Raw genomic sequence first — 26,993 nt, forward strand, 5'->3', positions numbered from 1 at the left:
AAAAGTAAGATAAATTTTACTATTTTTATTTTAAATATTTACATTTTATATACAAGTTTTATCAATTTCACACACGCTGGCTCCACTGCGCGCGTTACTCTTTTGAGCATAACGTATTCGTTACATTTTGCATTTACAGCCCTCGCTGTAATATTTGAAGAAAGGTTAAACCTAGAATACATAACCTGTGCACAAAATCCAGTTACAGATCAAGTGTTTTTAATTTTCCCCTTTTTTGTCTTTTCGAAACATAAATGTCCATAGTTTCTTGACTTAAATAATATTATATCGAATCGTAACTGGACCATATATCGACATCGATAAAGTTCTAGAGGGAATGGCAGAGAATAAATGATTAGTTTTTTATTTTAGCATCGATAAATCTAAAATATTAAAAAAAGATTCTTCTTGAAATACAATCAACTTGAAAAGTTAAAAACAACAATATATTACTGTACATAATTAAATAACATCAACAAAAAGGCTAAAACCTGGAATCTGTTAAAAAAGAAGATTTAGCGCAAAGACATTCAAATTAATTAAATAATGAGACATCAAGTTTCTCGATTAAATTAAATCAATGGATAAAAATATAACGAGAATGAAGTTTAATACCGTCTTTCAACGAATAAACATGACAACAATAAAATAGAAAACCCACATGCATATTATAATAAGAAGGAAGTACTTGGTGTTGCACACAACGAAAAAATTGGCACCAAGTAAAAAATTATACAGTCTTAAGTGAAATAAAAATGCCGTATAATTTCTGTTATAGCAGAGGAGGCAGAATAAGTAGATAAATGATTATAATTAAATGAAAAACTTTAATGTTCGTGTTATGTTGTTTCCCACGATAGATGTGTTTAAATTAAGTAACAAAGCATTTCATTCTAAAACCTATTAATGTAAAATAAAGTTTGATCCCATATTATTGTTAGTCTGAATATTCATTGACTTAGTATTACCTGACCACTCTGTGGTACAGCATAAAATTGTTCATAGCTGATCACATCAGAAAGTAAGGTTAACATATTTTATAGAATAAGAAAAAATCACCGAAACAAAACCGCGTCAAAATTATGAATACAACGTTGTTATTTTAAGTTAGAATACTGGAATAAAATCTTTGTATATAGGTGGATGTCGAAATATATTTTAAGCCAAAGGCTTTTGTTACAGTCGAAAGTTTTAGGTCTAAAACCTGTAAAAATAAATCACGCCTGCTTTGGATGCTGTGTTGTCGTTGACGCGAGGGGTTTAAAGCATTGAAGCAAAAACGCGGTGTACATAACGAACGCTATTGATAGAGCTATCAATGCGTACATGAATATATTCAGCTCTGGCTGCCTGAATCTGTTCTTTCGCAGCCATTCTAATACCTCATTTTCTTCCATCACGTCACCTAAAAGATATAATAAAAGTAAATAAATGTTATCTTTGGCTTAAACAGTTAATTAATATGCAGACTTTTATAAAATTTTACCTCTATATATACTGGGGAAGCGTTTCCTAAAGTAAACAATAGCTGGCAATTTAGTGACACCCCATTTGCGGGCGTAACGAGGATCATGCATTTTTACAAATGTTATGTCCAAATTATCGGTCTCACTGTCAATTTTTTCTAGTTTGTCTAAAACTGCGCGACTCTCAGCTGTATTCTCATCTGAAAATAAACTAACATTAGCAATCAAGTTAATTATGATTTAACTTAAACTACATGCGTAAACTCACAAAAGTAAACAGCGAGGAACTCGTTTTCCTCCAGTAATTTATCCAACATTTTACGATTAACTTCCTCAATTTCATTTTTTAGTTCAAAAACTTCTTGAGATGTTAACCATTGGAGAACTCTATCCACTTGATGGAGATCGCCGTCGTAGAACATTGGAGTTTGTTTTCGAAAGTACACAAGCGAAGGTATATTGATTATGTTATATTTGGCAGCTGATTCAGGACTAGCTATTTTAACAAAATCTATACCAAACTGATCAACTTCTCCATCGATCTGTTCGAGAGACTCGAGAATATCTTGACATTCTGGACAGTCCTCCTCGTCATCTAAAACATAAGAAATGTACTTAAATATAGATTAATTTTCAAAACAATCTTTGTGGAGCTTGGGTATTGAAATATAATTTTTAATTAATTGAATATATCACTATAATTATTTAACACTGCCATTATTAAAGTAATTCCTTTATCATTAGCAGACAATTGTCTGCTAATGATTATGTTGTAGTAGTCTTGTGATATATGCATGTACTCAAAAGAAAAAATCGAATACTACTTACAGAAAAACACTGCAAGTAAATGTGATTCGTAAAGCAGTCTCTCAAGCATTCGATCATTAACCGATTCAATTTCATCAGCTAATTCACGATTGTCATCATCAATCAGCCATTCTAGTATAGATTCTTCATTTTGCAAGTCACCTTCGAAGAGAAGAGGATTGCCATTTCTGTAAAATTGTTCATAAAATATTATTTCAGAAGAAAATATACTCAATTACTCTTATGACTTTATTATTTTTACCTAAAGTAAACCATTGCTGGGAATGTCTTTATAGAGTATCTCTTCGCAAGCTGTGGATCTTGTATCTTAACCATGTGAATACCATATACGTCACATTCGTCGTCAATCTTTTCCAATTCCTCAAGTATATGATCACAAATGTGGCAATTTAATTTGTCTAAAAAAAAATAGTCATCATTTTATTTCAAAAAAAGAATTCACCATTTGGGTATTTCATAAATATTAATCTTTAACTCACAAAAATAAACTGCTAGATATTGTGTCTCTTCTACCATTTTCTCTAACATTACTCTAGTTATAAGCTCGATGCGATCTTCGGTTTTTTGAGTAATTAGCCATTGAAGAACTTCTTCCTCTTCAGCCAAAGAATCCTCATATACATTAGGTATATTGTGTTCAAAGTATACTAAAACTGGAAAGTCAGTCGCTCCGTAACTTTCTGCTATGGAATAATCTTGAGTTTTAACGAATTTAATTCCATGTCTATCGCAGTCATCGTCAATATTTTCAAGCTCTTCCAGGATTCCATTACATTGCTCACAATCAAGAGAATCTATAAATAAAACCAATGTTAATAACTTAAATTGACAAGCAAAAAAATAAAGATGCAGAAATGTTTGGTTACATACAGGAAGTGCCAACTACCGATCCTACCATTAAGGAATTTCTAAGGGATTTCAGTTTCTGAGTTCTTAACGTAGGAAATATAAAATAGAGGAACTACAAGCGTAGTACTTAAAATCAAAAATCTTGTAATCCTAGTAAATATTAAGAAATAATAAAAATTAACAACATTTTCTAGTGTGCATACAGACAAAGGAACGAGTGCGCATATTGTGACAGACATGCGACATGCAACATAGGAGTATGGTAACGAGTCAGGACGGATAATTTCAAGGCCAGACATATTTCTCTTAAGGGGTAGAGAAGTACCGTCTATCTCCTGCCCTTCCTCGTCGTCGTGTTCTCTAATACTCTTTTTCGGCTTTTTCGCTGTTTTTGCATTGCACAATTCGCACAATGTTTTATTCCCTAATAAAAAGTAAGATAGTGTTATGTTATTACATAATTCATTATATTCTTGTAAATTTATTACCGTGTTACTTGATTATTGCTCTGGGTTAAATATATTAATAAAACGTCAATACTTGTTAAGCTAAATTACATTTAACGAATTTACGAAATTTATAATTTTATTAATATGTAAAATTCTTTAGAAATAATCAGTTTAATGTTAAGATTGTTTGAAGACGGTAAAATTACTAATGCTTACAGAAATAAACCGCTAAAGATGCCGATTCTTCTATCAAATCCAATAATTCTTGACCTTCGAGTGCTTCTATAACATCACCTGCAGGATTCTTCTGCGTAAGTAGCCAACTGAGCAGTTGTTGCCCATCGTACAAATCACCTGTATTTATTAAAATTTTAAAATAGAGCAATACAACTTTACCAATAGAATATTAATTAAATATATTATAATAGTTACCTGCATATATAACGGGTTCCTTAGAATTCAATTTGAAGAATAGTACGGCAGGTAAGGCAAACACCCCAAATTCTTTAGCCATCTGTCGGTCATCTATTTTGACGAAGTTAATACCAGCGGCATCAGCATCATCGTCTATATGTTCGATTTCCGCTAGTACTTTTGGACATTGTTTGCAGTCATTACTGTCTAAAACATGTGACAATGGAATACAGATGGAATTTAAAGATATATTAAAAAAGAGACTTAGAGAGATTGTTATATAATTACATCCCAAGCTACATTGAGACTATTATGTTGAATTTCATCCGTAATTACTGATTTTAAATATTTACATTAACGCAACGGAAGAACTCACAAAAGAATACAGCCACGTAGTCAGATGTTTGTCTTATTTTTTGGAACATTTTCTGATTGACCTTCTCAATGTGATCCGTTAGCTCCATGTTTTCTGGATTTGTTAGCCAGTCAAGTATTTCTTCTTCGTCATCCATATCGCCATCATAGTTTATATATTTTGTTTTTCTAAAGTATGTTATACCAGGTGGATTTCTAAATCCATATTTCTTCGCCATCAACCGATCGCTACATTTAACAATTTTTATACCATATTCGGCAGCTTCATCGTCGATAAGTTCTACGTGACGCAGTATTCTCGGACTAAGAGGATCATCATCTCTGTCTGTAATATTTTTAAAAGAGATGTTAATTATAGTTTCGGTAAGATTCACGAAATAAAACATAGTATCATTTTAATACTTACAAAAGACAACAGCTAAAAATTCTTTTGTTTCAATATATTTAAATAATTTGTCTCTATCTATTTCTTCGATGCTCTCATCTTCCTTTTGACTAACCATCCAATCAAGAACTTCAGTTTCATCCAATAAGTTTCCTAAAATATTTTAAGTGTTACATTTTATTGAAGAACCTCCCGCTTTAATTTAAATTTATAAAGAAACCACATCCATTTTATTGTATTCATTAACTCACCAGAGAACATCCAATTATCGCATGCGCGAACAACTACGGCAACACCATGCTGACATCATTCGAATTTGAATAGAATAATGAGAAATACGATAATAGAAAAAATGTATTTATTAACAAAAATTATAGTAACGTGAATTCGACAATTCAACATAACGAATAAATAAGAAAAACATTCATGCGATATTTCGGCCAAACAATACAACTTATAAACATATATAACATAATATGCAACGCTAGATGTAAGACCGAAATGAATTATGAATTTGCCTTATTTTAAGCCGTAAATGAAGATGACTGTAACAAAATCTATAAAAAAATAATATTGCAAACAAAGTTTTGTTGAACTATTTATTCTGTTTTAAAAAAATCTACAGTACTAGCATTGCTTGAGGTTTCAAATTTATATTAAATCAACCAGCAGAAATCTAGTACTTTAAAAACTAGAAGTAAATTAATAATATGCATTACAAAATAATGAGATTCCATGAAGACTAGAAAACTATATGAACATGAAATCCTTACAACAATAAGTCTTTCAAGGTGGCATAACAAAATAAGTTAAAATTAAAATGCCCTGTGTTGTTGTGTTCTCTTTGAGTAAATTTCTAAATATTGGAATTAATTAACATTCAAAAACGATTTATACATCTGTTGACAACATCACTAGACATCCCAATATTTAGTCTCCACAAGTTCTCAGTTAAAGGATATCAAAAGCAAGACTCTTTGATATACATAAATATAATAAGTAGAGCGGGCTGCATTCGCATGTTCGATGTTTTTGACAGATTTTATATCATGAAGTTATTATAAATTGTTTATATTAATACAGTCCATATGCAATAAATATATAAATACAACCCTGGTAAGTGCTTGCAGGGATCAAGGGACACGAGGTTATTGAAAGCTAGTAATGTTAATACGTGTGTATATCGATGCGTTAGAATATACAATTAGATTTAGAAGGAGAAACCGTTCTACGAGATTTTATAAATAATGTTTAACATTCGTGTCCACTTGATGCTGCGCGAGCAAGCGCCACTAAGAACCGAGTTTTGTGACGTTATAGTCAATAGTCTAACAATTACTCTTTACCACCACCAAATATTATCAGAGCCGAATAAACCTTTTTTTCCTTTGCCTGGCTTATCTGGCTTAGCGAGGGCCTTGTTCTTGCCCTTGGTAGGCTTCTCAGGAGCGACGAGCTTATCCTTGTCGAGTTTCTTAGCCGGAACCTTGGTAGGGGTCGCCTTCGCTACTTTTGTCGGACTCTGAACTTTAGTGGGACAGCACTGGTAGGGTTCGTAAGTCATTTTTGGGACGGCCGGTTTCGCCCCCAATCCAATGTAGAAACAGCGATCGCCTGCAGTCAGTAAAAATTTGTTTTTATACCCGTAAAGATTACTATATAAATAAAGTTAACTACGTTAATACTGTGCATGTTTATAATTTTAGCACGCGTTCCGGTGAGCGCGCTATTAAATCTATAGGTTATGTTAGTATTAATAACAACTGGAAAACGTTTAAAATTGGTAAGCGTTCGCGAATGACTGCAGGCAACAGCTGGTGTAAAGGGACCCATGCGGGCTCCTACTCGACCATGCAGATGTGTGTTTGAGGTACATCCGTGCCACCGTGCAGGGTCACATCTCAGGGTTCAACGTTACTAATTTACCTGTAAACATTTTCTTTATCCTACTGAATATACTATCTTCGTCTCCGTTCTCATCATCATTATCATCATCGTTTTGATCAAGATTACGCGTTCTACCTACTTTGTAGTTATACATTTTTTTATATTTTCGAATGTTCGTATTTTCTTTATTATTCTCATCATCATCGTCATCATCGTCGTCGTCGTCATCGTCATCATCATCGTCATCATCGTCGTCGTCGTCATCATCATCATCATCATCGTCATCATCATCATCGTCGTCGTCGTCGTCGTCATCGTCATCGTCATCGTCATCGTCATCGTCATCATCGTCATCGTCATTAACATTTTTCGAAACAGATTTTTGACCAGAACGCGTCAATAGTTTCCCTGATTCTTTTTTTGGTTGAGTTTTGAAAAATGATAATTTGTTTTGAATGAAACTTTTGAAACTATTGTCATTATCATCTTCCTCGTCTTCGTCAACATCTACATCACTGTCTTCATCTTCATCGTCATCGTCATCATCATCATCATCATCGTCATCATCGTCATCATCGTCATCGTCGTCATCGTCATCATCGTCATCATCGTCATCGTCGTCATCGTCGTCATCATCATCGTCATCATCATCGTCATCATCATCGTCACTATCATCATCCAACTGAACTTTACCCTTACGATTAGGGGAGCCTTCTTGGCGTTTCTTATCAGCAAGAGCACTCGGATATACCACCTTAAGGTTTCCTGTTTTCTTCAATTCGGCTTTTTTTGGACTTTCTGTTGATGACTCTTTATTTCTTCCACTGCGTAGAAACCCCGTTTTTTTATCAACATCTGCTTTGGCCTTTGATTTAGGATAAGCTTTTTTTTTTGGTCGGTGGCTATCTTCACCTGCAGGCATTAGTAACTGTCATGCAAAATGACATAGCTCAAACATCCAGCATTTAAGGCGTAGGTATAGTAAAACATTTTTTATTTAAAGAGATGTCAAGAATGATGTCATGCACGTAATATTTTGTAACTTATTATTCGTAATACATCAACAAATCCTTAGACCTTAAACAGATATTACATAATAAACTTTTTAAATGGATGTGGATTCTTACTTTTTTGATCTACTAGCCACTGGAGAACCTTATTTTCGTTCTTTAAGTCACCTATAAACAGGACAAAGGTTTAAATATTGTGAAATTTTTTGAATAAAAGAATTTTCATTCTTATATTCTAACCACTATCTTCTGATGGTAAGTGGTTCTCACCATCCATATACAATGGTGCTGTAAGATGTATTAAACATTCCTTACATCACAAATGGGCCACCAGTCTTGGGAAGTAAGATGATATGTCCCTTGTACCCGTAATTACCCTGACTCACTGTTCCTTCAAACTTGAACTCATCAATGCAAATTATTGCTATTTGGCAATGGAACATGTGGTGGAATGTACCTACCCAGATACCAATCTCAGTGATATTCCGTCGATAGTATTAATATTTTACATAAATATTTTACATAAATATTTACTCATGAAGGCGCGCCACTCCAGGTATTTTTATTTTGTTATAAACCAAACTAAAAAAATATAATCCAATTTGTTTTTTGCTATCTTTCAGAACAGTTCACTGAGAGATCTGTGCTGAAAGACTTTACTCGTGTACTTTAATCGTGACATGCACACTAAAACATCTTCTTAACACGAGCGTCACTCTGTCATACTAAATAACGCCAATAATCATTTAAGGTGGTCTTGCCTTCGAGAATGAATAGATATGTACAAGTTATAAAAATAAAAATATATAATCCTTATATCCTTACTTTCGGGTACTTACCATCATACATGATCGGCACTCCAGTTTCATAATAAACTAAAGCAGGGAAACTGAAAATACCAATATCAGACGCCAGCTTCGAATCTTTCGACTTAACAAATTGTATTCCATGCTTATCTGTGTCATCGTCAATAGTTTCTAACTCCTCAAGAATTTCTTCACAAGTATCGCATTTCTCATTATCTGAAATGAACTTATTTGTATTTTCGAAAATATTCTTTGCGAATAACAGACAAAAAAATTGAGACATTTTTAATAACACTCGAATAAGTCAAACATCTAACTTAAATACATGTTTGTCTTGTTACCCTTGTAATCAAAATTTACACCTCTTGTTATATATTGTACTCACAGAAAAATACTGCCAGGTGTTCGACATCATTAATAAGATCCTTTAAAGTTTTTCTATCAACATTTTCAATAACATCAGGCTGCGAGTCATGTAGATCCAAAACCCATTTAAGAATTGCTTCTTCATGCATTAGATCTCCGTCATAGATAGTTCTAAATTTATGCCGATAGAAAGCTAATGCGGGCAAGTCGGGGAGGTCATATTCCTTATCAATTCCGTCGTCTGAAGTCTTTACGAAATCGATGTCTTTCTCTTCACATTCGTCATCAATGTTTTCTAGTTCACTTAATATTTTCTGAGATTTTTTGTCATTTTCTTTGTCTTAAAAAAGTAAATATTAAGGTTACAGTCAAATTAAATACATATAAACGATATTTTTTTATCTTAATTTATGAAAACTCACAGAAGAAGACAACAATATGGTCATTTTCCTCCAGGATTTTTTCTAGCATTTTGGCATTTACTTCTTCAATCTTTCCAGGTATTTCCAGAGTGTCTTCATCTGTCAACCATGCCAATACCTCATCTTCATCTTCGATATCACCTAAAAAATATCATAATAATATTTTTTACACTTTATATTTGTACGAATTTATACAGATTATTCCACTATACCAAGTAATAACTTACCTTTGTAAATTAGAGGTTCTTTATTTCTAAAGAAAACAAGCGTCGGGAAGGTCTTGATTCCGTATTTTTTAGCCAAGGATAAGTCTTCGGTGGTTACAAAGATAATACCCGTTTCATCAAGCTCATCGTCGATATTTTCTAATTCTTCTAATATGTTGTCACATTCTTCACCTTCTTCACAAGTTCCACCTGTAAATAAAATTGTACATTAGAAGTATTATATTTTTTATTTATTTTATTTTATATGTATAATTATTTACGTAATAGTCATATAAAATAATTTAATAAAAATCAAATTCGACCACTTGGCTAACACTACCAATGTTCAACTAAAAAAATACAGTGGACTAACAGAAGAGAAATATGTTTAGTTTATACAGTCTGGTCTTTGCGTATGTATTAACAGATAAGTAAAAGTAAAAAGAAAAGAACACTTACTGAAGTATACGACGACGTATTCATGTTCTTCTATTAAATCTACTAAAATTTCATCCGTTACTTCTTCGATCGTTGCGCTGTTCTTTTGTTCAATAAGCCACTCTAGGACCTCATCCTCATTCAAAAGATCGCCTTCATAAATTGCAGGAATATTGTCTTCAAAGTAAACTAGTGTAGGTAGATGATCAATACCATATTCTTTAGCTTCAGCGTCATTGTCGATCCGAACAATAACAATGCCTTCTTTTTCCAAATCATCGTCGATATTTTCTAGCTCATTAAGAATTCTCATATCTTGTTTATCGTCTTTGTCATCTATAAACCGAAAAAAAAGTATGATTTAATTAAAAAATTATATTATTTAAGGTTACTTATTTCTGTAATAAACTTAAAATATTATTCAACTTTTTTGATTTACTAACAGTTAAAGGACATATAAAATAGAACTGTTGATAGTTATATATATATGTCCAACGATTATCAATTTGAAAATCGGATGAAAATTTCTTGTTCATTCCAAAACGTGAAATACAAATATCTTCAATACAATAGTAGCTTTATATTTTTTGGCTTTCATTTTAATATACTTGTTATTCTACAAATAAAAAAACAGTTATACTTACAAAAGATAACCGCCAAATACTGAGCTGTTTCGATTAGTTTGTCCATCATCTCGTCAGTAACTTCCGGTATCTCACTGTGACGTTTTTGATGCAGTAACCAACCCAAAAGCTCTTCTTCTTTCATCAAATCGCCTTCATAAATATGCGGGATTCCTTTTTCAAAGAACACCATTGTTGGAACAGACTCAATACCATATTCTTTTGCTTCCTTATCGTCGTCGATCTTGACAAAAGCGATGTCATTCTGATCACATTCGTCATCGATGTTCTCTAATTCAGCCAAAACTTTCTGACTCTTCTTATGATCCTTATCATCTGGAATTAATGCAAACAACTGTATCTCATTTTTATGTCAGTTCTTTAAATAACAAAGTGAGCTAATTTTATAGTGTTACAATACACTTTACCATTGAGCAATGCGGGAATATAAAAACCTGGCATTTTGTCAAATTGATTGGACAATGCTAAGACTACATAAATAAATATGAAAACCACTTACAGAACAAAACAGCTACGTAGGGCATTTTCTCAATGATTAAATCGAGCATTTCATCAGTGATATCTTCAATTTCATCGCTTTCAGTTTGGTGATGCAGCCAACTAAGAACTTTTTCTTCTTCTTCTAAATTTCCTTCATAGTATGTCGGTATACCTTTCTCAAAGTATAGCAGAGTAGGAACTTTTTCGATGCCATATTCTTTTGCTTCTTCATCATTGTCGATTTTCACAAACGCAATGCCCAGCTGATCACATTCATCATCAATATTCTCCAACTCATTCAGCACTTTTTGAGACCTGCGATCGTTGTTATCATCTGAAAGAATGATAAATAGCCTGTAGATATTTCACAACTAGACTAAGACCTCCTTTTCCTTTGAGGTGAGGGTTTGGAGCCAATTCCACCACGCTTCTCTCGGTTGGTTTGGTAGATATAGATGTGACAGAATTTCATACACCTCCTTATGCCTCACGATGACGAGCACGAGATGACATTTACAAATAAAATAGCGGGGTCTAACCCAAGCAAGGGTTAGAACTCCCAATCATCGGTTACGATGTACGTTTTCTAACCACTGGGCCTATTCAATTATTTCACATGCATGTAGATTGAAGAAAGATTAAGATACAATAAATTCTTACAAAATAACACAGCTACAGTTTTCCCGTCCTTGATAAGTCGATCGAGCATCTCATCGGTAACATCTTCAATTTCATCCTTTTCCAACTGATCAACGAGCCAAACTAAAATTTCTTCTTCGTTCTCGAGATCACCTGTAATGTGTAATAATAATGTAAATTAGTTTAAGCAAAACAACACATATAATATATATATTTGTTAGTGTATTCATAAAAGTCAAACTTGATAGAATCAATACTAGTACCACATTGCCAATTAAATACTAATAGGTTCTTAAAAAATCTAAAAACAAATTTTGATCGCAATTCCATTGCTAATACAATTATATATAGTACAATATTACCGTCGTAAACATTGGGGATTTGCTTTTCGAAGTAGACTATTGAGGGAACATCGTCGATTCCAAACTCTTCAGCAGCTTTTTTATCGTCAATTTTGACAAATTGAATTCCGTGTCGGTCGCAGTCGTCATCAATTTTTTCCAACTCTCCCAGAACTGTCATCGATTCCTCATCACCGTGATCATCTGTAACATGGTTATAAACAATTAAAATATTTATATGATTTGACATACAAATTATACAAATTAATTAATTACCTATTTCATCTAATTCACAAATTATTCCACAGAAAATTACCATAATAATAATTATATGAATTCAATTGCATTAATTGTAACATAAATGTATGTAACACAGCTTCTAGGTGCATGCAGCTAGAAGCGTGTAACTCTAATGTTACTTATAGAAAATTGCACTACTATTGGATCATGAAATTTTACAGACATCGCAGCCAAATAAGTTATAATTACAATATACTTTACAAAAATATATTGTAGCGCAAAAAATAATAAATAATAACAATTGACAAGCCTTGTCAATCTTACTTACAAAACACAACAACAAGATTGTCAACATTTCCTATAAGAGTATTGAGAGTCTTAGCCGTTACATCCTCGATCACATCTTCTTCATCCCCAGTCGACTTGTTTGCAATGAGCCATTCTAAGACGTCTTCTTCTCTACTGAGCTCACCTATAAAGTATATTTTACCAAATTTACTTTAGAAAAAGTAATGAATTTTAAAGATTTTTTTTAAATATTATGATATACCTTCAACTTTTTTATCCAATATTGAACTTTAAATGACAAACTGTGATGAAAAAATTAACCCAAAACTGATACGAGTTTGAAATAAATATAAAACAATAGCTTCTTAATGGTGGCCTCTTAAAAAGTGATGTTAAATTTCATAGTACCTACTAACGTCAGTAAAATGACTCACAAACCTTCGTAGATAATAGGTATTTGATGCCTGTAGTACACCAATCTTGGCAAATCTCCAAGACTGTACTCCTCGGCTAGTTCCTCATCGTGAATTTTTACGAAACCTATACCGAGTTGATCTGCTTCGTCATCAATATTCTCCAACTCTTGCAAAGCCTTTGCACATTTCTTGCATTCAGGTTTGTCTGTAACATGCGATTAATTTATATTATTCTTTTGTCTTCGAGAACTGAACATGTGTGCCTAATAAAATCATGCCTCGTATAGGATTCGAAGCAGTGCAGTTAAGCGAATTGCTCAGGTAATTGTGTGTTAAGAGAAAATTAATTGTATTGTGTGGCATGGCAAGCGTTCGGTGTCGTGCAAAGGTGGTGGTAGTAAACTCAGCGTAAGGCTGGTGCTAGAGTCTGTGATGGATCCACTTGTTGTATATTGAATTGGTTTCTAAGTGGGAAAAATCCATGTGTCCTTATGTGTTTTATAGGGAATGGGTAACTAAGAATTTACTAAATACGAATAACCCCAAATAATTAAATCTTAGTCCATCTAGGGTTCACCAAAATCAGTCGCAACGCAACTATACCAACTATTCATAAATAGATCTTATTCTTTGGTTAGTTTATATATAAGTTGAATAATTTTCAAATTTCTAATGATGTCTAATGTAATTACTAGTTATTATTTCCTTTAGTCTGATTTAGGTCAAGGTCATTACACGATGCGCTTCAATCAGACTAGACAACATCTTCCTACTTTTAATAGTTTGTGGTCGTTAAGAGCAGATAATGTAACCGATGTCTTGTTCGTGACACGTCGGTCCGTCAATCCGAGCTTGCTGGCAACACATAAATAGAACAGCCGAAATAGCTCGCCGCACGCTCCGATAATGCAAACGCGTTTTTGATTCTAGTCTTCCTTTACACTAGACAAATGGAATTGCCAAATGTTATAGAAGCTACAGCTCTTAAGCTATAATAATCGATGTTTAGTAAACAGCACGTGAAAGATAAAGAGTTTACGGCGTACAAATATAACATTCGATTTGATAACATCAAAATACTATCGATATACTTTATCAAATGATTCATGCTATTGTGATATGTTGTAACGGAGCCAAAAATTTAATTGGCCAAAACATTAATGAATGCTCGCCTCAGCCGTTCGAGCCGCCAATTCTTATTCTAATTTCCAATAAGTCTCCGAAATTGCCCACCGCAGCCGCATCGTAAGCGGAAAGCACGTCGGAATCATTGAATTGCGCTAGTCTAAAAAGCTAGAAGTAACAGCCACAACGACATAAATATAAAACATACCGCTAGCTGTAAACCTTACTTACTGTTCATCGGGCCGCAATTTTTGTGATCAGGACCTACGTGAAAAACAATGTAAAACACACGGCACAATGTACTCCTTTTCAAACAGCTTAGTTTAATACTAAACAGTGGAAGCGATAGAGAATTATCTACTCAATAGATCTACATTAAAAGAATTTATAATATTTCACTTTTGTTAGTTGAGAAAAGATTGCTCAATATTTTACCACAATAGCTCATTAAATCCTTAAACAAGACCCCTTTAAACAACATGGATACGTACAGAAGAGAACAGCTACGTATTCGGTGTCTTCGATTATTTTGTCTAGGATCTTTTGATTGACTTCTTCTATCCGGTCTGGAAGGTCCATTGCTTCTAAGCTCGTCAGGAAATCCAAGACGCTCTCTTCGTCCATGAGATCTCCTATAAACACAAATTGATATAATTTAATGAGATCATCAAAATATATCTAAAATCTTAACCATATATCTAAAAATAACCATATTGCCCTGGTAAATACACCAGTAAGCGTCAGGTATTTAAAATATAAGTAAGTTAATTAAATCTGATCAGCTGCCAAAAAGATCAACCTCGCAGACATTTCTATTTGTTTCTTCAATCGCTATATCGTCAATGTCAGTCTTCAGAATTTGTTTATACATATACAAACATATTTATATCAACATTGGTAGATGACCAAGTTTAAAACGCAAGTAAAACAGGTTCCTTCATATATCTTCATTCCATTCAAGCATTTTATGAGTGACTGATTTATGCTGTCAGTAGCCAGTATGATATATTATAACTTCGACAATGTTTACTATTCCTAAATTTACTCTTAGCGTTTATAAGAAAGAAACTAGTACTAGGAAATAGTTATATAACTAGGAGTAGATCTACAAGTGAGCCGCCTATGGGCTGATTCAAATCACCATACCGTGTTATAGTTCTGAAAAAACTGAAAATGTTATGTAAGAAAATACTAAATAGAAATTAATGACCTCGACCTAGCTCGTATATTTAGAAAACCGCTATTAAATACTTGTACTAAAGAAAACTATCAAATTCTCCCGATTTATTAAATAAATAGCTGTGAAAAATTTTATTATACAAGTAGGTGATAATAATCTGTTAATAAATAACCTTCGTAAATGATCGGTTCCATCTCACGGAAGTACGTGAGGGCGGGGAATTTCGTAATGCCATACTGTTTGGCGAGCCTCTTGTCGTTGATCTTAACGAAGTCGACGCCGAACGTGTCAGTGTCGTCATCTATCTTTTCTAGCTCTTCTAGAACTTTATCGCATGTGACACAGCTCCTGGCATCTGTAAGAAATTAGAAAATATTAATGTTTTCAATATTGGTCTACTCGTGTATTTCTTAGTAAAAGTTTTTAGATTGTGGGATGTGATATAAAATTTATTTAGTTTTATTATTTATATTAAGTACCTATGTGCTAAATATACTGAATTGATGATGATGCATGAAATTTTAATAAGGTTCCAAATAGAAGTCTATGAGAACTCGCAGGGCACCTGATATGGGTGATAGTCTGAAGACCAGTAGGGCCAACAGCAACACAATCAAAATGAATAATAGGGTAAAATGTTCTGTTGGACAATTAATGAAGTAATTTAATTATATTCTTGTTAGTTGCGTAATAATAAACATTTCTAACGCATATTGGTTTAAATATAAAATAAGAAACATCAACGAATTGGTCGTCTGTATAAAAATTGTGGTTCTTAATCAAAGCGAACTCTCCTTTAAAACAGAAGCGTTTCAAAACATTTTACATAAAAAAAATACGTTTACTGGTATTTGCGATGCATATTTATACATATTAATTTTAAGTTATTACTTGAGTTCATTTTAAACGTCACAATTTCTGAAAAATATTTTATAGTTTTATATCCCATTATCGGTCGTGATGCGATGCGATCAATATTTTAATTTAATATTTACTTGCTCAATATACTATAAGACTCGGGTTTATGCCAAAACGGACAAATTATCAGTAGTAAATTATACTAGATTTATTTACTGGTACGAAATTAAAAAAGAAACACTTATTTCAACTTTAACATATCTAGCCCATCAATATCAGTTAAAGTATACCAATATCTATTAGTTCTGGAATTGTAATGACCTCTGCCGTAGTGTAGAATTCAATGATATTTTAAACACTGGAGAGTGAAAATAAACTCATAAATATACAAATCAAGAATTCGCGTCGGTTACCGGTTTTTACGATTGCAGATTATAAACGTCCCAGCCCTAGTTCGTTAGTGGGCGGCGTTTATGATACTTATTCATTTGATAGCCTCTTTGTAACCGTTTATGTTGAATTATATTATTATGTTTCGTTTAGATTAAATTACTTTGTGGTAGGGCTGAGTGCAAACCCATCTGGGTAGGTAACACTCATCGTATATTATTTTGCTTAGCAGCAATACTTGGTATATTGTTGTATTCCGGTTTGAAGGGTGGCCAGTGCGATTACAGGCACATGACTTCCAAGTGATGCATTGGCCATGGTTAATATGTCTTACAGCCCCAATGTCTATAGGTGGTGGTATATATGTTCAATATATCATTAGGTAGCACAATCGCCAGTTTGTCAATCGATTTAAAATGTAAACAAAAAGCTTTGACATGTATGTCATAAACATTTTGCATGTGTCAGTCATTAATATTGAAATCATATTGATCGATACAAGATTATTTAAATGTTAAAAAAACGTGGAACTAATTTCAAAATTTGTTGGTATTTCGTGTCGTAGATATTTTCTGTCATTCTATTCTGTTTAATCGACAGTAGCTGTCCATTCTCAGGAGCTTGTAAAGAGCCTACTAGAATGGATTATATTTTAATACATCATTGCTTTAGTGGCTAGACACAAGTCAGCAGATCTCATAACATCATCATTATTTTGATTCAAATATAATTATTTTATTTCGTCGATGGAGAAGAGTGTCTACAAGACTTTTTTGTTTATCTTTTCAAGATATTCGATATTTATTACGAAACCCTCCTTGAATAAATGTTTATTTTAAATTAATTTGATTTGAAAAACCTCGATATTTCTTAGCTGCGATGTGTACGCTTACAAAATATGTTTAGATGAAGAATATTTAATTTATTGATGTTCGTTTAATACGAGGTGTTAAGTCATTGACGTGTTTATATAAAGCAGTTGCTGAAAATATGTTTTATTACACCAAATATTATTCGAAAGGGCTTTTGCGATATCACAATTAAATACATAGTTATCATTTTCAGTGTTTTTTTCACGATTGAATTTGATTAGGATTTTTTAAATAATATTAATACTGAATAGACGAACGTAACAGATGTTTTTAGAATTGGCAGAGATTTTTTGGGTGTTTATCATACATAGCACAACAAAATAAATAAATTTGTATAACGTATGTGGCAGCAATATAAAATGCATTAAAGTATTAAGTATACCTTGCTTTGTACAGCAACAGAAACAACAAAATAGGAAAATGATTAAGTATTAATTTTTTCCTCTAATACAAATAAAAAAATCGTAATAACGTGAACCCAAATTAATTGGAAGGAACCGGCAATATAGACAATAAAAATGTCTTAAAACTAGAATGTAATTAGCAAATCAAATCGTCGAAACTCGAAGTAATCACATACTGGTAAGAATAACTATTACTATAAAAGTTAACAAAAAAAATGTCAAGACCAAAGTGTGCAAAGCAATGAATACAAAACTAAAAAATATACTTAAAAAGTGATTTATATATAGGGAACAAATTACATAAAGATTATGATGATATGCAAAATTAAAGCAAGAAAAAAGACATGAATCTATAAAACTATATCAAGGATTTTCCTAAACCACAACACGATAAATAAAATTGTAAGAGCTCGAGGAATATAAATCCAAACAAAATAAATTGAAGGTTATGTGGAATAAAATACAAGGTAATATAAAATAAGATAAAGAATAATTTAAATGAATTAAGAGGCAGGAAGTATTAAACAAGCATATAAAATATGTAGATCGACCTACCTATATATATATAGATTATTTTAAAGCTTTCGATTCTGTTACACAACTATTACTCTATTTGGCACGAATTAAACAAGCGAGGAATCGCAATTACATCAAGCTGAGCATGAACATTTACGGCAGAAATAACTCACGTGTACAATTAATTAATGTAATTTAAACAGTTCGAGTAGAGGGACAATTAAAACAAAGAGAAACAAATACTGGTGTATTAAAACCCTAAAATGACCACTGTGAAAATTTTATTGTCTCGCTTAACTTACGTATGTTGAACATGTCGCTTGAAGTATAAATATATGATATATAAGTAACAGAAGAAAATGTAATACGTAGAAGAAATAAACAAGCTACTGTGTTAGTGAAACCATGGTCCGAATGACAATTGAAATCAAACAAATTGGTATATAAGAATAGAAATGTAGATAAAGATAATTGGAGATCTGAGATGTCAAATAGTCTGACAAATTCTTTCTTCAAGATTGAAAGTCCTAAGCAACGCAGTGTCGATGCCTGAAGCGTTAACTGAAAGGTATTTACAATAACTGATACTGACATACATCGATGAAGTTACTTATGAAGGCGCCCCAGGCCGTTAAATTATTATTATCCGCGTGCATTGAGTAAGTGACGCTGCTTAAAAGATGCCTTAACTTTTGAGTACTAAGAGTACAGACGGCAAAAAAATACAAATTAGGTTATATTTCTTATATTTATTTTATTAAAAATAATTAGTAAATAATAAAATTATTGAGTAGAATCACTATCAACGTAAGTACTTTAAAGAGTTAGTTCAGGAACCAATATATAAGAAGTATAATGTCGCCCCGCAAGATAATATCTATAATATTAGCAAGCACTTGATCTTAATTCAGAAATAAAACAATGCTTCTCAGGGTTTCTTATATAATTTTTACAACTATCGTTATAATTAACTGATGCCTACTGATAGTTAATTATAGAACTTAATAGGTAATGAACATAGTCTTTACAGACAATATAAAATATTATTAATTTTATTATATTAATTGTTAATTCAAAAACAAAATATCTTAGATGCATACGTTATTATTATAATAACGTACGACACATTAGAAGTGAGAAATTTAATAATCCTAATAAATACGACAATAACTTCCAGTAATGTTTGGATTATTCGCATTATAATTTCGTTAACCTGATTTAAATATTTTCAATGAGACTTGATTCACAAACGGAACGGCACCTACGTCAGACTTACGTAAAATGAGATTTCTGCCATCGTAACTTATATTAAAATAGCTCAAATGTATTCGTATTATATCTTTGGTTTGATTTTACTAAGAACGAATTCTAGAACGCAAAGCGATTGAAGATTAATTGCTTGTTTTAAATGTCATTGTAACAATCAAATAATTGCAATTTAAATAGTAAAGAAACTGTTCCATTAAATCCGTTTATAAAAGTACTTTTTTTTACTGGTAACATTTAATTTTCAAGTAAAATGTATCTATGCGATTATGTAATACCAGCTTTCTTGCAATCAATATTGAAATTATTTTCAAAAAAAAAAAAAGGATTTTTTCTTATATTTTGGCTACCTGATAGTGATTGGTCACCACGGCCATAGACATTAATTCCGTAAGAAATATTGCTTATATCACCAATGCAATATCATCACTGACCTTGGGTACTAAGAAATTGTCCCTTGTGCCTGTAATAACACTAACTCACTCACCTTTTAAACCGTATACAAAGTGCTGTACTATACTAACTTTAAAATTACCGATAAATGGATGATACTTATCCAGCAACTACTGTATATTTTTAATCTGTAGTATAAAATTAGTATTTTAATGTGTGTATTAATTTCCACTTGACGCGGCTAAGATACATTCCTATTATATGTGTAGATGTTTTGTATCATCAAACGCGAATAGCATATTAAAATGCTCGAAAACGAATATTTCTAAGTGTCAGTTTATTAATAGCTGAGATGGCCTAATAGATAGAACATGTGAACACGTGTACCAAGGGTACGATTCTTATTATGTCTAGGTACTTTAGTTGCTATATATATTCAACTGCGGATTTGGGGGGAGGTTGAAATCCTAATAGGGTCTCAAGCCCTGACAGACTGTGAATTCTTACGGGTTAACTTTGATAATTATTATTTTAATTGATGTTTTAAACAAGCATTACCCTACCTAAAGTGAAAATAAATGCAGTGTTCTTTTTACTGTTTAGACTTGTGAGATGACGTCCGGCAGAGAAGTATGGAAGAACAAGACATGATGCGCCGACCTCAAGTAAAATTGGGATAAAGGCAGGAGAATGATGACTTTTTACTGTTTACTTTTGTTAAAACTATATTCACAACACATACTACAAAAAAGTTAATGTCCCATTGTTGGGCTCAACCGGTTGAGCCGTAATCGTTAATCATGATTCACATGTTCAAGCAATAGGGCATTCACGGCCTTTTTCAAATGTAATTATATTTGACAAGGAAATTGTTATGAAACCTGTCTTAGAAAGCATATACACCGCTAATATTTATTCCTATGTTACATAGTTAAATTCACTATCGTATTTTTTTAAATCGGTTATGCCAGTGGTATCTCCCGACCGGCGCTCAAGGACGGATTAACAAAATCGCAAACCATTTCGAAGACAATACAAACCGCTGGGTCCCTGCATTTTAAATCTGTAAATTCTTCGAAAATATACATTTAAATTACATGCTGTGAAGAGTCATATTTAATGTTCTTAATTGGATTAGGATTAATGCTGTATTGCTTAAAATCGCGTCTAACATAAGCTTTTATTATTCGTAAAAATATAAAGGATAAAAACAGTCTTATCATGGGCTATCCCAAAGAGATAGGCATATATCATCGGGAACTTTTTTGAAGACCTTTTTAAGGCGTTCGTCATCATCATCATCCTCCTGCCCTTATCCCAATTTTACTTGGGGTCGGCGCAGCATGTCTTCTTCCATACTTCTCTGTCAGACGTCATCTCACAAGTAACATTCTTTCTAACCATATCGTGTCGTCTTTTTAACCATGGCGTTCGTATTGTACATTATTTTGATCTATCTTGTAGGGTTCAGCCAGCGTTTGCAATGTAAGCGCAAAAATTGTTTACGACATCACTTCAGAAACCTCTAAAATTATCAGTGTTTCTCTACTATATTGTACATATAAACCTTAACATTGAATCAATCTATCTATTTAAAAAAACCGCATCAAAAACCGTTGTGTAATTTTAATGATCTAAGCATACAAAGGGACAGACAGCGGTAAGCAACTTTGTTTTATACTATGTAATGATGCTACATTTAAATTGTGTCGTACTATACCGTCTGAGTGACTACAACATTCACACTAGTTATTCTTATAATTTCAAACGCCACACAGCAATATTTTGTATTGCTGTCATCTATCGAGAGTGAGTGAGTGAGATTTATACTTTAGTCAAGGCAATTGTTTATGGTGGAAGGTGACTATCATCAAGTGGACGACTTCTTGCATTCATTAAATAGTAATAAAAATTCAAAAAAAAAAAAGTGATATTCTAGTTATTTTAGGTATTCAAAGGCGGTCCCTCACTAGAAGCATTCGCCTGTACAAATCTGAGCATTATTTAAGTAAATGAGGAGAACTGAGCATTACAGTGTGCAACCTGTGTATACAATCTGCAACATTACATCAGTGTCTAACCTCGCATATTTCACCATATCGATACTGTTCATTTAGATTTTTTACGTAAGTAACATAATCGAAATTTTACCTCGCTCAATTTGACCGCCCCGTCCGACCTTGTTAAAACAATTGACTCGACTCAAAACCGAAACTGAATACATTAAAGATGAATATTTGTGAGTCAGTGAGGCAGTACTGTAACGCAATGCTTGTAAAGAACCCTATCAGCCCTGTCTTAAGGACTACAAGCGCCCAAAGCAAGTCTCCCGTTATCCAAAAAATATTTTTAGAATCTCGCGTTGGGCGCACCCATCCGATAGTCCAAGACTTGACCATACGGTTAACGGTGACGCCCGGGGTTTTTGTACCCCTGCATCCTGGCGCCTGCGCAACCTGCGCCCTGAGCCATTATAAAACTGCCATAATCTATCGATAAGCCATTTAATTTCGATTTCGATTCATTACAATACTCGATACTAGATATATTGTATTAATAAAATAATCAACGTAACATAACGTAAATTTAAAGTAAACACAAAAAGTAATTGTTTGTGACTAGCAATGAAACCTAAATGTTTACGAGTCTCATAGTGACTGCTTCTGTACTCTAAGCAATAAACATCACTTAATTATAAACCAAGATTAACTGCCATTTTAATCGCACATAAAATCCATCATAACAAGTATACTTGCTACGTTAAACCCTATTAAACCGTTTATAACCCACAAAAAGGTAATTTTTAGTTTTAAATTAGCGAAAGCGTTTAACATCGTACTATTTGTTTTTTTTTTAATTGTACAAAGGAAAACGTTGTTGATGATTATTATTATTTTACCAAGTTATAATACTTTTTGTAATTGTTTATACTTAATTTAAATGTAAATTGTTCGTAATTCATTTATAAAGACTTAAAAATGACGGTACTCTTGGAAAATTAATCTAACCTAATGTCGATAACACGCTTGGAATAATTATTTATTGAAAGGAAATATTTCTGACACCCCGTCTTCAACTATTCAAATCAGATTAACAAACATGCAAATTAATAATAAATCCGGTATATATTATTAATTTGCACGATTATTTTTTTGTGTTCCGTATTCGACGTGTTCGTGTTTCAAAAATATCATAAATTTGTGTTCACACGTTTATGGTACTTTGATGATAATAATTATGATTCAACGCCTTCAATCATTTTAACTCTTTTTATTGATAACAAAAGCGTGGTTACCTCTACAAATGAACATTAGCACTTTAAAAATTATGACACATTAAAACACCCCGTAAATATTTTAAATTAATTTTAATTCAAATACACTATTTATAAGTTTTTAAATGGAGGATTTATTGAATTAAAATTAGCTTGTAATGCTAGTAAGACAATTTTTGACAGTAGATACTACGGTCTTATATTATGTATATACATAATGTATTTACGAATATATATATATAAAAGCACTTGTTAATTTCGATACAATTAATCGCAGAGATAATATACTTAAATCCTGTCATTGAAAGAATCATCTTAAATAATCTTAGCTCAGCACAAATTATTATAATGGTCAAATGTGAAACACGGTGCATTCTATTTGAGCCTCGTGTTGAGCTGGAAAAAACTTTACATTATCACTCAACTGAAAAACATATCTCGCATATACCATAAATTAAGATACTTATCAATATGAACGCAATTATTATTATCTTTTTAATTATACATTTCATGTTGTATACAAAACCGAACGACAACTCAACGCTTTTATTATTCAATGCTAAATGGGCACGATACAGAATTACCTCGTGTTACAAACGAATATATAAAAAAAAAGTTCGAGTTATTCTTTGTTAATATTTTTTGTATCATTATGTACAATCACTATTCGACTAGCCTCTTACAAGTAATATGTAGTTACTTTCTAATACGCACTATGATTAAGTACCTACGTTATTCAAGTACCTCTTACAAGGGCTATGAGTATGAAGGCATAGAGTGGTCTTCTATGTTTGTATACACAATTGTGTGTGTAGTGAAGGAGTAAAACGCAGTTACAAAATGACTTGTCTCTCTTGAAAATAGGTATCGTGGTCGAAATCGGTCAGAAGAATATGAACTTACTTCATTTGTTTCTTATGATTACTTGACTTAGGAATTAGTACTAATAAGAATATACTAGTAAAAAGAAAGCATATTAAAGAACTTCTATTCTGTATTTTGTTTAATTAAAAACCCAATTCATCACATTTCTACTTTTTAAAATACTTTTTTTTTTAATTTAATGTATTGGGTAGCAGTATATTGTATATTTGAGTGTTACCCTTTTTTTATTTTATTCACATAAGTATAACTTACATAAAAGCTTCAATAAAATTCTAAATAAAATTTTACTTAGCAATTCAAGTCAAGAAACTCCTCCCTAACAAGACTCACAGATTCTATTAATCCAGTAAATAAATTGATCACATACTATGATTTTGGAAGAACTCCAAACGAAACATTTGTACCACAGAATTTTCGTAATTATGTCTTTTCTCTAACACATTATACCAGGCAACTGAGACTATTTTTAAGACGATTAAGATCAGTTCTTATGAACATAAGAAATTAAATATCCGTTTTCTGATATAAGCAGTAGCATTGAGCAAACTTCAGCGATTGATCTTCGTACGAGTAATATTCATTTAAACTTACTGAATCCGTTTCCCATTAAAGTTAAATTTCCAAACATAATTTCAAAGCGAATGCTTACGTCATAAAATAAACCTGTGTTCCTAATTTCAGCTTTTAGACTCAGTTTGGCAGTGCGTTTAGTAAGTATAGAATTATAATTATATGATAATAGCAATACGAATAAATAAATCGAAGAATGCTTAAATTATTTGAAAAAGACAACGGACATAACCAACATAAGTAGATTAGAGCTTCGAAATCACACTAACAATGCAACCTACTAACAGTGGAACCAGTTATAATCGTAAAATTATTTTTATATACTTTTCATGAATTGTAATATTTCAATGATTAATAAATAAATATAATAAAACTATGCATGTATGTAACTACGATTGACCAGTGGCGTTGTAACGAAGAAGCTGGTACCATTAAATACCTGAACTCCTATGCTCAGTCTTTGAGCTAAGTCAGTACCAGCTCTTAGGTCACCAGAAGTATGAAACCGCAAAACGTTCTGAACGTTTAGCAGTATACGAATTAATTCATATTTTTGTTACATATGTTAAAATTATATTAAATTTAAATTGGCTTAAAATAAAACGTGACAATTTATAACGGGCTTATAAACTTCGGTGAAGTTATTAGGACAACTAATAAAAATAAATTTTGTTGAGCCATAAAAATTAACCTCAAAAGCGATCATCAATCAGAAGTAGCTCTTTAAGAATCGATACAAGGGCGACATTAATTGCTGATAATTCTTCTAATCTATCCAATGTATTATCATTAAATGTAATGTTTATTTTAAGCAAACTTTAACTAAATGTTTTTTTTTGTGAATATATGTAGACTGATAGTCCTGGTTTGTTTATTTATGTTTATGTTGACTTAACCTCGACTAGACGTGATGTTCTAGCACATAACAAATTATGTCTTCTGACGTGGATTTACAGTCTAGGCTAGTCGTTCTTATTAAGTCCGCTGCTCGAATAGAAAGCGTCGACCATCAGCCAAGAACTGATTTTCGGATGACTAAAATTTAACATTTCTCGCTTCGAAAGTAAGAATATCAGGGTATTATTGAATAACGCCAAAATTAAGTGACGGTAATGAAGAACTAAAGGGTGAGAGGTATTGGCGAGTTGACATAGATACATCTTTCAACACTCAGAACTATTTCGGTACAGACAACAAACACTCGATGGGTCAACAGAAACGGACCTTTAACTTGGCGACAAGCTAAAACATTCGGAATGCCAATATCACGTAATGGAAATCTATTTCAGCTAAACGTGCGGCACACACTGATATAGCTTTAGCCGAGCGGGAGCGTAGGCGCCCGGCGACCTTGAAGAGACGGGACCGTGAGGAACGAGTCTCGGCGCCATTTTAGGCGGCGCCGACGACCGCCGCGGTCGGCTCGGGTTTTATTGTCTCCGAGGTTGCATAACCGGGAACGGCCGTGGCTCGCAGCGAAAATATCGCGCGAGGCGGGCGGCGTACCGCGCTGAGCGGCCGAAGATCATTAACTCGGAGATGGGCCGACGGCAGCGCGGGCGCAGCGCCCCCGCGCTGGCGGCCGGCCAGCAACGCACGCGCACTTACACCAGAACACCGCCACGTAGTCCTTGTCCTCCAGCACTCGCTCCAGCTGCTTGGCGGTGACCTCCTCGATCTGCGGTTCGATGCGCGGGGGGGGCACGGTCTTGCGCGCGGCGGAGACGACGGATACGAGCAGCAGGGCCACGAGGGCCGGCACCCACCGAGCCATAGCGAGGGCGCGCGCGTACTGACGCCGGCCGCCCGCCCGCCGCCGCCCGCCGCGCGATCCGCCCTCGCCGCCCGCCTCGCCCGCGCACGCGCACCTTGCGCATGCGCAACGTACAGCTTATTTGCAAGATAACGAATGCAGTCGATTACTTTGGTCTGATTTGTTTACATCAAATAAAGCAAAATAATTATGACATTCCTTATCAACTAGAAGACTAGTCGTATTTTTTAATAAAAACTTTTTCTTAAAAAAAGTGTAATTTCAACACATTACTTTATGTAAACCTTTCATTATTTCATTTAATTTAACTAAATAACAATAACGTAAAATCTAAAACAATAGTTAAAAACTGGACGATGAGTCAAATTTGAATATTTTTTTTTTTAAAAACACGACGAAAGTCGAAATCAATCAACTGGTTTTAAGAGCACCATATAATATTAAATTACTCTTATCATTTAACATAATATTATATGACATTATGGACCCTAGATGCTAGACGACGAATGAAACAAACTATTGATCTATAAAACTTTT

General features: G+C 33.0%; 1 protein-coding gene across 4 annotated transcripts; it reads right to left on the reverse strand.

Annotated features, from left to right (window-relative positions):
• Positions 1-527: 527 nt before the first annotated feature.
• Positions 528-26,503, reverse strand: LOC125065277 (FK506-binding protein 5). 4 transcript variants are annotated; one of them, XM_047672804.1, is made up of 26 exons: positions 26,291-26,493; positions 15,427-15,609; positions 14,566-14,706; positions 14,306-14,338; positions 12,972-13,154; positions 12,574-12,717; positions 12,027-12,209; positions 11,686-11,817; positions 11,045-11,359; positions 10,546-10,860; positions 9,923-10,237; positions 9,485-9,673; positions 9,258-9,398; positions 8,855-9,175; positions 8,503-8,685; positions 4,788-4,919; positions 4,383-4,706; positions 4,025-4,213; positions 3,809-3,946; positions 3,469-3,567; positions 2,774-3,088; positions 2,536-2,692; positions 2,295-2,461; positions 1,735-2,061; positions 1,487-1,666; positions 528-1,405 (listed from the first exon to the last, which is right to left on the reverse strand). In XM_047672804.1, the coding sequence occupies exons 1-26, from the start codon at positions 26,454-26,456 to the stop codon at positions 1,218-1,220; spliced, it is 5,160 nt and encodes a 1,719-aa protein (XP_047528760.1). In that variant the 5' UTR covers positions 26,457-26,493; the 3' UTR covers positions 528-1,217. The 4 variants fall into 4 exon arrangements, with proteins under 4 accessions (XP_047528760.1, XP_047528761.1, XP_047528762.1 ...); XM_047672805.1 differs by lacking the exon at positions 14,306-14,338 and having other exon boundaries at positions 26,291-26,503; XM_047672806.1 differs by lacking the exon at positions 3,469-3,567 and having other exon boundaries at positions 26,291-26,503.
• Positions 26,504-26,993: the final 490 nt, after the last annotated feature.

The sequence above is a fragment of the Vanessa atalanta genome, chromosome 7 (assembly GCF_905147765.1).
Source record: "Vanessa atalanta chromosome 7, ilVanAtal1.2, whole genome shotgun sequence".
NCBI lineage: Eukaryota > Metazoa > Arthropoda > Insecta > Lepidoptera > Nymphalidae > Vanessa > Vanessa atalanta.